The following is a 13,011-nucleotide window of genomic DNA, read 5'->3' on the forward strand; positions in this document are numbered from 1 at the left end:
ATGTGGTTTCTTATCGAAGGAGTTCGTCTAATGATTGCCACCTCGTTTCCGTATGCTTTCGAGGCACAAGATCCCCAAAACCGTGTTAAGGTCTTTATGGTAGTAGGTTGGGTTGTTCCGGCTCTTATAGTGGGTGTTGCTGCGGGTGTGGGGTTTTCCCACGATATTTACATGAAACCCCAACCGTTTTTCGAGCAGTGTAACGAATTTGAAAACCAAACTGCATCCATTCCTAAGTATGACAGATGCTGGTTGGCTCCCGGTACTCCGATCTTCTACGCTCCGGTCTTCGCTCCTCTTGCTCTCATACTCTTCACGAACATCATGATCATCGTGAAGAACACTCACATGATGTACAACACAAAAAGGTTGCAAAACAGAGACGAGAATCCGGAAGTAGAGAATGCACTGAGAGCAGCAAAGTCATTCTTTCTTCTGCTCGTAATGCTTGGAGGCACTTGGAGTTTGGCATTCTTCACAGGTATGTTGCATGCATAATTAAACAATGCATATTTTTTAGCTTGATGCAGTGCACACTGTTGAACTTGTAAGTCTTATGTAATCAGTGCAGCTGGTGACATAACACTTGCATCGTGGGTCAGAGGTAGTGCCTCACAAAATATGTTGGATGTCATAACTGTGCATAAACCACGGAACTGGAATTACTTTGGAATCAAAGTGGTTTTGGCTCAATGCCACTTTGCGCAATACTGCTTTGCAATACGTCCTTTTTGCAGAATTTTGTAGGTTTTACAAACATTAACCAACCTTCCAATACTCGTTTTGCCCAATTGTAGGGAGCCTGTGCATCACCTAAGCAGATGTCTCTCCCCAACTTAATCCAATCACTACATTTAATATTGTTTAACTTCGTGCATTTTTGCAGGAATCGGGTACGATATTTCGAACGAGGTGTTCATGTACATCAACAGCCTGGTGAACGGATCGTACGGAATCGTCGTCTTCCTTCTGTACTGCGTCATGAACCGCGTCACCAGACAGGAAATTCTACCGTGTAAGACTTGGTCTAATGAACCGCAACGAGACAGCGCAGACACGGGCTTACCTCACTTACGTTAAAGGTTCAATTTGAAACCACCTGTTGAGCGATTTGTTTCAACACATTGACGTTTTTTGTTGGTCATAACAATAATGGCAGTAGTAATTTAGTGTTTATATTAGATGTATTGATCTTGTCGGGATATTATTAGTACCATTGGCCATGCAACGTCGGGGTAACGAAGTTCTAACCTGACAACTGTTTCCGCAAATTGCTATTGGCGACTTTGCATTATCTAAACACAATTGATCTCATGATGCAATTGGAACTCTGAAGCGTCTGTTATTTTACAATATTGTTATTCTTTGTGTCAAAATGAGTTATTCAACAGCACAGTTTTGGAGAAGAAACATTGCGTTCTTTTTCTACAAGTATAATATACCGGTGGGAAGCATTAGTGTAAAAAACATTTTCAATGATAATTTTTTTGTATTTGTTTCATGCCATGTTTCCGCGTTGCGTTTTAATGCAATTACCCAGGTTTTTACCTCTGTTTGCACGTATTTAAAGCCAATCATTTCGGCTTTCATTACTTCTGCTGTATATTAAACCACACACATACACATGAACAGTAGTATGTCGTCACATCGTATTTCAACGTACATGTTGTTGATGCATCTTTGTCATCTTTTAACCGTTTCTTTCACCGGATTCAATGATGTTACGATTTGCCAGCCCATGTATTTTCCCGCTATGACAACGTTGTCTGTCTTGTTATCAGAATTTTGTTTGCATTGCGTTCATTGCACCATGGCTTGACGTGCTAAACAGGTGCACTTATGGTGTTGTTTACACATTGGCAACAATGCAATACCCTTTAATTAAAATGTAACATTTTTAATATGGAAATCTTTCTATCGCCTTTGAAAGCGTTGCAAAGTATTTGTTTTTCCTGGGTTTGGCTTTCATATTTTAACACCTTTTTCAAAAAGTTTTGGTGTTCTTAACCAACATTGTTACCTCGACCAACGAAATTTGAATCGGTGTATTTTAAATCTTTTGTGTCGATTTGGTCTCTTTGATCTTAGAAAATAATGTATATTTTGTGTCTGTATAAATTGTGAATATAGTGGTAATAAACACGTGTGCGTTAACTAACTTTCTCTAAATGTATTTGTAAGAACGGAATATAAGAATTATGTGGGCAGCACCAACCGTAAAATTAAGTACAGAAAATTAGGTTATGTGCAACTGAGTTTAAATTACTTGCAAATGTTGGTGAAGTCAGAACGGGTAACACGCAATCAGTAACAAGTTTAAAGAGATCGCCAAAACGAGGGAATTTTCTAATCCAGGGGCTTTTAACCAAGTGTGCGTGCAGGTTTTGGAGTATGTACTTAATTTGAGATGCGGATGAGGGACATATATGCAGCAATACAAAGATGCTAGAATTGTGCCTTGTTCTGAACCCAGAAAGTTTTAGTGACATTGTTAAGTTAAGACCAAGTGCTTACCCGATATTTAGATATTTTTAACGGGGTTCGGCCCAAGACGCTCCTGGGAACGAATTCCGATCAAGTACTTTGTACATATATAGATGTGGGTCCGGTGGCGCGCCGGATTATTCGGCCAAGTTCAGGCCCCCGTTATGTATATTGAAAGGTTTTTGAAAGCCGTTGCTGTACGACACTGAGTGGTCATTAAAATTAAGAGTTTGTAACCGCTAGATGACAGAGCGTAAAATAGTCTGCAGTAATGAAATACTATGCTGTACATGAACAGGTACTTGGCCGAATGGTCCGGCGCGCCTGATCCATATACAGACATGTCATATTTCGCGTTGTAAACGATACCAAACCGAGTGTATTCAGATGTTTTCGCTTTATGAATTCAGTACGGTTATAAGAATGTTCAAGATAACGTAGAGACGTATATACGCTCACCTCAAGAAATCACCTGGCCTTTTCATTTACATAGTGCAGGGGTGGCCAACTTGTTAGTCGTTAAGATCGACGAAAATTTTCTTAATTGCACACGATCGACTGATCAGTAGTAATTTAGGCTACCACTTACACAAAGCAATAACGCAAATTTCCGCATGAGATTTGATTGACAATTACCACATATTTATATTCATGAGTTTTATTATAAAGCATCACCTAGTTGTTGCAACAATAAAACGTCGCATATGTACATATTTTTCAAACTTTTAAATCTCCTCAATCAATTGCAACTGCTTCGTTAACGCAAACATTAAAGTTGTGACGACAAACGAAAATCACAATTGTTACCCAACAAAGAGAGTGACATTTACATTATTATTGTCTCATTGCACATTTGTGGGTTGTGTCAAAATGTCAGAAGTGCTGTTTTATATTATTTAATTTGTTTTTCAATTGATAAGCTTTTGATTAGTAATGGAGAATTTAGTGCGATCGACCAGTCAAAAGCAGACGATCGACCAGTCGATCGCGATCGACGTGTTGGCCACACCTGACATAGTGCATTGGTTTTCAACCTGTGGTTTTCAACCTTTTTAGTAGCTTTCTGTTCTGCACAATTTAAAGTCAGATAAAAGTGTAACTTAACTGACCCAAATGATCAGCTCTGTTTTTAACGAAACCACTGTCTTGGTTATTTATTTTAATTGTTAATCTTGCTGGTTTCATAAATATATTAGACTAGTCAAGAAGAATTGGCCTATACTTTGGGCAACCCAACCAAACAGAGGTACGGCACACAGGTATAGTGAAACAATTGCAAACATTTTTTTTTGCTTGTAATTTGTTTATAAACTCAGTAAACCTACTGATTACGAGTTGTTGACATATGATGACGTCAAACAACATCGGGTTCGTTTTGTTGATTTATGACGGAATATTTTTATGTGATCAACGTTTACCAACAACGGTAAAAGCATTTAAAGGATTATAATGTCACTGCGGATGTTATGTTTTTGAGTCTTCTGCTCATACAATTAAACGGTTTGCACTGGGATCACGTTTTTTTGTTTCTTTTTAAAAATAAAAGAACGGGTCACCAAGCTGGTTAAATACCAAGCGAACAACAATCCGCGTCCCGGAAAGACTCCTGTCGTGGGTTCGAATCTCACCACAGGCTAGATTTTTCTAGCCTACGCCTTGCCATGTGGTGGTGAATGCTTGGTGACCGGCTGATTCGGTATAGCGCCTTCAATGGGCCTGGCGTACTGTGATTTATATATGAGTGTGCCGTGATCGCTGGTCTGCATAGACGCTTCAGGGCTGATCCCAGTTATGAATTTCTGTTCATCTTAAGCGAACAACAATAGCTTCATTCGTTTTTTTTTCCAACTTTATTTAGTTTACTATTTCCTAATACCTACAAATAGGATAACTTTTTCTAACGAGCTGGCTTTTTACATTGTGTATAATTAGAGGTTGATGCATGTAAAATGCGACTTGAAACTTTTTGCAATTTTTACTACAGTACACAACACTCACACAAACATTTCATCTGTATTTCATTGAAATAAAAACTTTGTTTCACAAAATGTATATCGATTACATATCGTGTAGAGCAGGGGTATCAAACTCGCAGTCCGCGGGCTGCATGCGGCCCACCAAGCCCTCCAATGCGGCCCACGAACACTCAACACCAAATGTAGTATTTTATCAGATTTTTGTCTAATTATATCAATTTTTCTTACTTTTCAAGGTGAAAGCTATTATTTAAACAGACATTTACAGAAATTTAGTTTATAAATAATAATTCATATGTTATGAATAGACACGATAGTAATTAAACCGTTCCTCAAACCGTACGGCCACAGAAACGAGTTTGTGCGGCCGTAAACATATGTTCATTAAAATAATGTACTGGCGGCCATGATGTAATTTAAAATTCCATTGCAAAAAGTTTGATTTTCAAACTGCTCTAAACAGGTTTTGTGTTACTGAAAAGAGTAATACTAGCCTAGCAGCCATGTGTAGGCCTATTGTGTGCAAAAAAACCAGGCACCAAAAGCGTCACAATATAGATTATGACGTAATAAACAGTTAAAACTGATGCAGCTCAATCTTGTATCAAGTTGGAAATTAACATGGGCTTTGTGCGTCAATAGATGGTATATATATATGATATAAACCTATTTATTACATCTGTAATTTTATAACAAAAACCAGCAGATAAATGGCGCCTGTTGGTGAAATAAGAATCTGCAAAGCGGCCGCCTTAGCGAAAAGGTTGTTTAAGTGTAAAAAACTTGATCTAAAATCACATGCGGCCCTCGGCATAATTTTTAAACTGCAATCTGGCCCTCGAACCCCACGAGTTTGACACCCCTGGTGTAGAGCTTAAGAGCATTAGGGTTTGATTTAATTTGTTTGGCGTGACAAAGCACAGCAAAACAATAACAACACAAAAACAATCACCCAGCCAGAAATAGCTGCACAACGTTAGGACCAGGGCTGCCAAAGCTTGGGTTTTGCCCCAAGATCTTGGGTTTTTACTTGACGTCTTGGGTTTTATTTTGAAAATTATAGCAATTCTTGGGTTTTGAGTCTTATTGATGAAATAAATATATGTAAGAACTATTTTAACGATAAAAGTTTTTCGGGTAGCTGCAGTGTTTAGGCCATTTTATCATCTCTTTTATTTTCTCTCTTTTCTAGACCCTAATTCTTTCTAGATAAGTATACAGGGAAAGCAATCGTTACACTTAAAAATGCAAATAAATCAATGCTCGTTAAACATAAAAACTCTAAATATACTGTAGACCAGTGGTTCCCAACCTTTCGTGGACCATGGCCCCCTTAAAGTAACTTTTTGGCCTCGTGGCCCCCTTAAAGTTACCATGTAGGACCTGTGGCCCCCTTAAAATGTAGATAGCAATCTCGCGTGGAATGCGGTATTAATTTTGGCCTTAAACAGGTCTAATAGAGTAAATGAGCGTGATAAACCTCACTATAAACAAATAGTATGTGAAATAGTCGATTAAATTCGGGAATAAAGTTAAAGTGAAAATGACTTTTAGTGGGTGTTTCTTGTGAATCTACGCCCGTGGCCCCCCGGAACACAGCTCGTGCCCCCCCCCCCCCCCCCCCTGGGGGGGCCATGGGCCCTGGTTGGGAACCACTGCTGTAGACATTACTAATTTTATGAAAAAGAAAACAGATTATGATCATCAAACAGCCAAGAGTGAAATGGCGATTGCTGCATATTTTATTGAACATAATATTCCCTTTGCTTGCATTGACCATTTCCTGTTTGTAAAGTTGCATTTCCGGACTGTAAATTGTCAAATATTTGTCAATGAAGCGAGTAAATTTCCTAATTAATTGCATTTCTAACCACATTTTGCAATCTTGGGTTTTGTTGAAATTCTCATTGGCAGCCCTGGTTAGGACGTTTGGGGCTTAACAAATGCTTTGCCTTGTATAATACAATTAATTTTGGTACAGTAATTCGTATTATGTATACGGTAACTTCGTATTATGTATACGTTCATCGAATTAGAACGCTTGTATTGCGGTAGGATTACCAGCAATCAAACATGAATTATTTAAATATGTTGTTCACATTACATTGGCTGGATGCATTTGACCTAGTGTGTGCATATGTTTGTTGAAAACAAATGTGGGATGCCGGGCAGAATTAACTAAATTTAATGAGCAAAACGCTACTACAGTTGTATTGAGTTCAACTGTAACCGAATTGGCCTCCATTGCTTTATATTCGAAAACACAATAAAATAAAATATTACAATTCAATTGCACAGTTGAGATATATGTGATCAATGTCATGCAAGATTTCATGAATATATATATATGTGTATATATATATATACATTAGAGTTTCTGTTATTACACAACACACAGAAAACAAATCAGTCATGTTTTACGAATGTTTCTAGCATTAAATTATCCCGCATGATTTTTATGGCTTATTATAGTCAAATTTTCAGCTGATATTGCACAAGACAGCTGTTTTCACTGTTCGTACTGTTCAATTTGAATAGGTTTAAAAAGACACGCAAATGCGCTGCAAAAAAAAACGAAAATCAACAAGGTTCTGAATCCAAAATCCTTTCTGCCTTGTCAGATTTTTTTCTGATCATTTTAAGCCCATGAATGACATCATATATAAGTTGAGTTGATATGTTTAGTGCAAAACAGGGAATAACTGCACGACCATTAAACGCCAATATGCGCAAAAAGCTTGCAAATAAAACTTGGTGAATGTTGTAATAACAACTTTTTTACAATTAAATGGCACACATATTTAGACAACAATGCATTGATTGGGTTACAGGTCCTTGTTTTATTCGGATATACACAAGGCATAAAATATTCAAACACCGTCGTTCATCCATAAATAGTGGATGCATTTGTCCATACGTTTCCATCTGCTTGGAGAAATTTGATAAGGGTAGTTCGACGATATTATTATTTATTTTTTTAAAATAGGGAGAGCATCAAACTTGATACACACGTTGACAAATAAATTAACACACGCAAAAATACTTTGTGGACAGATACCGCAATGCTTTACTACATCAAAAGATAGTTTCGGTTTTGCTGAAGGCGATCACTTTATTTAATGTTAGTCAAGATGGAATTAATTATTTTGTGTGCTTTTTGCATGATTGCTAACAGATAAAGTTTCGTAGATGTAGTTTGATATCTATTGTTGATACGATAGGGCTATTACACACACACAAACCTATAAAATGTGCAGTGAGAAGTTTTCCGTGTTTGGGTTGTCTAACAGGAAATTTGCATAACATTTACAACAAAAAACACAATTCAAACAACAAGATCATTAATCAGTGACAAAATTGTTGTGAGCAGTTTTATCCCATGTATGGAAGAGAGACTATTGGAATAACGCGATTTCGTCTGTTTTCCAACACCAGAAGGAAGGAAAATAATCTTTGCTTGTAGTTGGGAAATGAGAGGATCAAAGTAACATTCAGTGCGACCTGGTCCAAGACGTGAATGCAACCGATTATTGGTGGTGAAAGATAGGGAGATGTCCGTACATAAGGATGCAACAAGAGTAGAAGAACAGTGAACATGATATCTGTTACTACACATGCTACAGTGCTTACAATTAATCGCTTGCTCACCTCTTCAACGCCTGAGAGGTTTCTGTAGTAAGTTGAAAGCGGAAGTAAGATGAGAAAAAGCAAGACAATGTGAGATAAGATGTAACCTCCGTAGATAAAGGCGACCAAAGAACCAAGTTTCTCAAAGGAGCAACCGTAACGCATTTCATATTTTGTTCCAGTTGATAATAAGAGCAATATAGAAAGTGAAGATGCAACAGCGAAAAGGAGCAAAACAAACTTGTTTGCATACTTTGCCATGTTCCATTTAGTAGATGAAGTTACTGATCTGTACAAAGCATGTTGTCGTAGCCACAGAATGAGATATACCGAGAAACGGTTGCCCACGTTTGCAATAACTAGCACACTTAAGCTGAATGTGCACACACCGCTTAAATATTTTTTGACTGTGATATTGAGCAGAGGTGGAAGTAGAGATAAGATTAAAATATAAGAAGCAACACAGCAACATCTGTTAACTGTTTTCAGTTCATTTTCTTGCTTTGCAGCCAAATACACGGATGATGAGATTGCAAGATAAAAAATGATGCAGATAAGTACTGAAATTGCAACTGGTTCAATCACATCCAACCAATAATTTCTGATCACAATTTCTGGTGTAGTTGTCTCCATTTGGAAACTGCAAATTTTACCAGGGTAATGAACGAACGTTAACAAATATGATTTATTAAAACAAAACCTACCAAATACAAGATGAAAGGATTTTAGGAAGAGTAACGAATCGACTTTGTTTCAACTTTTTTTAATGTTAGTTAGATCTGATCAACACGTTTTATCGTTTCCATATACGGTTCACTTTTAGATTACAATTGTATCAAGCAAACTGATCTTTTCAATGAAGTAGCCAACTTAGTAATACAACTTTTAATTAAAGTAACTTTATCATTTGCCAATTATCGAACTACATTCTTTTTTTACAATCGTCTGCAACGCTTATAAATGTTTCACTTTCACTAACTTTCTAACACACCGTGTTGGACACTGCACAAAAATGTTAAATGCAACAACATGCATGGTGTTTCATGTAAATCCTTCTGTAAACGAAAACATATCCACACAGTCTAACTATCCCTGCCAGTAATGAACCCATTACCAGACAACGTATGTTTTGTAGGGATTTAACTATTTTATTGATTTTGCTTCGGAGCTATTAAAACATCACAATGCACGTAAATAATTTAACACCATCCATTACATAAACCTTTAACAATGACAGCTGGAAAAGATAAAAAAATGGAATTAAAATGTTTAACACATATAAGTCGTTTGGTTAAAATGAAGGAAAAAAATTTTCATCACATAAATTCTAATTTGACGCAAAATTTGCGTGCAATTTTTATTCCGCAAATAACCCAGAACAGAAACAAAACAGTTTTTCTGTTGAAAACGAATTGTTTGTTTCAAATTGAATTTATCTTGGTGATTACGGAACCTGTCTTGTTATTTAAATAAACTAAATTTTTAAGTTTATGTATTGATATTTTATGTATATTTCAGACGGAAATGTTTATTTAGTTAATTGATATGAACAGGCTGTTAAAAGTTCTGTGATTAGTTAAATCTATGGTATTATTTGATATTAATACTCTCCTGTGCAAACTAACATCAATTTTATAACACTTTACTTTGAAAAACGTTTTAGTTAATTAATAGCGAGATAAGACAGAATTTTAACACAGAGTTTATTGCTCATTGTGGAATTTATATTTTTACAACGGGAAGTTATCATAAGAACTCACTATTTAATTGTGTTCAATAAGGCGCATGACGCAGCTCAAATTGAACACAAACAGCGAGCACGCATAAGTAATTGGTGTTGGACTACAAGCAGAGAACATCGGATAAGTATTGTTTTCGCACAGACCTTTTCAAGGGCGAAGTGCAGTTCGTTTACGTACCAATGTCATTTTGCAATTGTCCAATCGTCAGCACGGGCTCATGTTGACAGTTCTGTCGCAAGAAAACCCAAGCTTACCCGACGGTTTATAAAAGGCATCGATGGCGAAACGATCAACCGCGTTTTTGAGTGCTGCTACAACAATACTCGAACGACACCGCGTTACCAGGCTTGACGTGCCCGAAATTCATCGCTTCGATGATTTCGCGTTTGTTTTTTGTAATCGCATTGTGTTTCGTATTGCTCGTTTATTGGCGGCTCAATAAACAAAAGATCGAAATGTTCCACTTAGTCGCGCTACAAAAGAAAAGTTGCAAACTAGAAAAATACATCAGTCGCTTTTTGTATTGTTAAACAAAATAAATAGTGCGCCAGGCACGTTAAAGGCGTTACACCGAAACGGCAGGTGACCAAGCATAGACTGATCCTAAAAATTATTGCGTGTTCATCTCAACAAACTATTGATCAAAATTGTGAACAATTCTATCAAAATGACATGTGCGGTATGCGAAGCCGGCAACGTTGCTGCGTGTGATTTGACTTTGAATGGCTCACCTATCTCACTCGCTAGAACGCCAATTTCTAATCTGGGGTTCGAATCCCACCGCAGACTATTTTTTCTCTGGCTAGTGACTTGCCATATGTGGCGATGTTTGTTGACCGGCTCATTCGATTCGGTTTAACGCCTTAAATGAGCTTGGTGTACTGTGAGATTCTGGGATGAATTTTTTAATTTTTTTTGTAACTTTACGTTCAAAACGCGGGTGTGAGTCTAGTTTTGGATATTAGTACGCATCTTATCATTTTCGAGCTAAGTTGCCCCCAATATTGGAGCCCATATAACGTTATGTAAAAATAGAAATATTTTTACAAAAACAACACGGTACAATATATATTTATAGATTAACTTATGTTAAATAACACGTAAAACACATGCCCTAGATTTTGTTTCTCTTAGATGCATGTGTTACCGAATTGTTTTGACAGCCCGGAATTGGGTCTAGCGATTTCGGGTGGCGGTATTATCCTTGCCAAAAAGTCCCAAAAGCCCTGCCAATCTGATCTATTCCCAAATCTGTAAACGATCACAAAAGCCAACATAAACAAAACAGTATAGAAAAGTTTCTTTACCGTGCTTCGTCATGTGGGTTTGTAAATACCCACTTTAAGCAAACTTTTTTTAGCAAAGAAAGCCTTGTTGTCAAGATGGTCTTTTCACTAAAACGCAATTTCCTCTTACAAATATCACATTAATGGCGTTTCTCGCCAGTGTGTGTTATCATGTTGGTTTTCAAATTTCTACTTCGGCGAAAGCGTTTACCACAAACAGCACAATGGTGCGGTTTCTCATTGGTGTGAATTAACATGTGTCGTTTTGAACCTGGGCGAAATCAACTACACCCAAATGACCTTTCCTACTTTGTCTCATAGTGTCTTAGAGTCGCAAACAAAATGATCGTTGTTTGAAACTGGAATTAAGTTAGATATTTAAATGGGCACGAAGAACACATTAAAACACAGTAGGCATTGAAAAAATGTCCAGACCTTCGCTATACCAGAAACACTACATATAGATTTACCCGTTTATTGCTGCACTAATGTCCAACTGGCCAAATGCTTCCTGTCATACGAGAACGTACAAAAGACCGAGGTCGATCCCTATACGCTCAACAGCTGGCCTTAGTAGCCTAGTTAAGACAGTTTTTTTAGCAGCGAGGTAAAGCTAGCGTGAACGGTTTTGTTTGTTTACGAAGTAAAAACACATATCCGAAGTATTTTAACTGTGGCTCTGTACTCTTGGGACATATCAGAGAAAGGAAAATCTCTTAAACGAACAAGAAAAGGGCACTGTACCAATGAAATAAGCGAAACATAAACTAATATTAAAAATGAATAGATTTTCCACAAAGACTTAGACATACAAAGTTGTTACTTATCAACTCATTGTTTTATTTGAATAAAATACCTATGTGTACATTTACTATAAAGCAGGGGTCGGCAACCTTTTTTGCACTGCGGACCGTTTTTGAAACTGAATTTTTATCGCGGACCGGTCTTCAAAAAACTACAAATATTTAGCAATGAAAACGCTTAAATTAGTTTATCATCCTCGGGATACATGGGAAAAATGTTTCAAAGCATTTAACCTGAAACATTATACGGCCCGGTAACGAACTCCTCCGGTACCGCGCCGCGGACCGGCGGTTGCCGACCACTGCTATAAAGGCAAAAAGTATTTTATTACTTTTAATACATAGTTTTACTATAAGAACCAAAACTTTGAATTGCGAATTCAATCATTTGTTTAAACTGTTTGTACATGTCCTGTAAACTAATGGTTTTGTAAAGTTTTGCGACCTATTAATTTGAAGTGCACGATTTTTGAAATAATATCACTAATAGAAAAAAATGTATTACAGCTGTGTCCTCGAACGCTTACTGTATAAATAAAACTTCTGTTTTACAAGTATACCGTACTGACGTATTTGGATGAAAATTAATTTATTACTGGTCCAAAAACGATTTTGCTAATTTCACTGCTGTAATAGAATAAATTTCGCTTCTGTGACCAGACACATCTTGACACGTATCAAGACTTTCTCTGTTGAAAAACGTTTGCTCAAAGTGGACATTTGAAAACATATGCTGAACCCCATTAAAGAGAATATACAGCTCAAGTGAACATTTGAATATATGTGGTGGCGTGCTGTTTTTGCAAAAAAAGGCTTTCTTTTTTCGCTGTTTCCATTATCATATCTCAGATATTGTTTTGGACAGTCTTGCAAAATGATTTAATTTCTTGTCTTTACTCGCCTAAAGTGATTTTTAGGTCAAACTGTATTTAACAACTTTAACCTTGCAGAAACACTAAGTAAATCCACAACATAAAATTAATTTTAAAACGGCAGCTGTATAGATATTGTGCAATAAAAGATTTTCCATCGTATTATACATGTTTACTATAAAAGGAAAATCAGTTGAGTTGAGTTTGTTTGCATGGTGAAA

The 13,011-nt window shown here is 36.8% G+C and overlaps 2 protein-coding genes across 2 annotated transcripts; one reads left to right on the forward strand and one right to left on the reverse strand.

Annotated features, from left to right (window-relative positions):
* LOC145219470 (corticotropin-releasing factor receptor 2-like) lies at positions 1-1,080 on the forward strand. The gene is made up of 2 exons (XM_080086835.1): positions 1-481; positions 887-1,080. The coding sequence occupies exons 1-2, from the start codon at positions 1-3 to the stop codon at positions 1,078-1,080; spliced, it is 675 nt and encodes a 224-aa protein (XP_079942961.1).
* Positions 1,081-7,280: 6,200 nt separating this feature from the next.
* On the reverse strand, positions 7,281-8,812 carry LOC145220524 (uncharacterized). The gene has a single exon (XM_080087738.1). It carries the CDS (start codon positions 8,718-8,720, stop codon positions 7,833-7,835), a length of 888 nt encoding a protein of 295 aa, XP_079943864.1. The 5' UTR covers positions 8,721-8,812; the 3' UTR covers positions 7,281-7,832.
* Positions 8,813-13,011: the final 4,199 nt, after the last annotated feature.

The sequence above is a fragment of the Phallusia mammillata genome, chromosome 3 (assembly GCF_965637545.1).
Source record: "Phallusia mammillata chromosome 3, kaPhaMamm4.hap1.1, whole genome shotgun sequence".
NCBI classification, from domain to species: Eukaryota; Metazoa; Chordata; class Ascidiacea; order Phlebobranchia; family Ascidiidae; genus Phallusia; species Phallusia mammillata.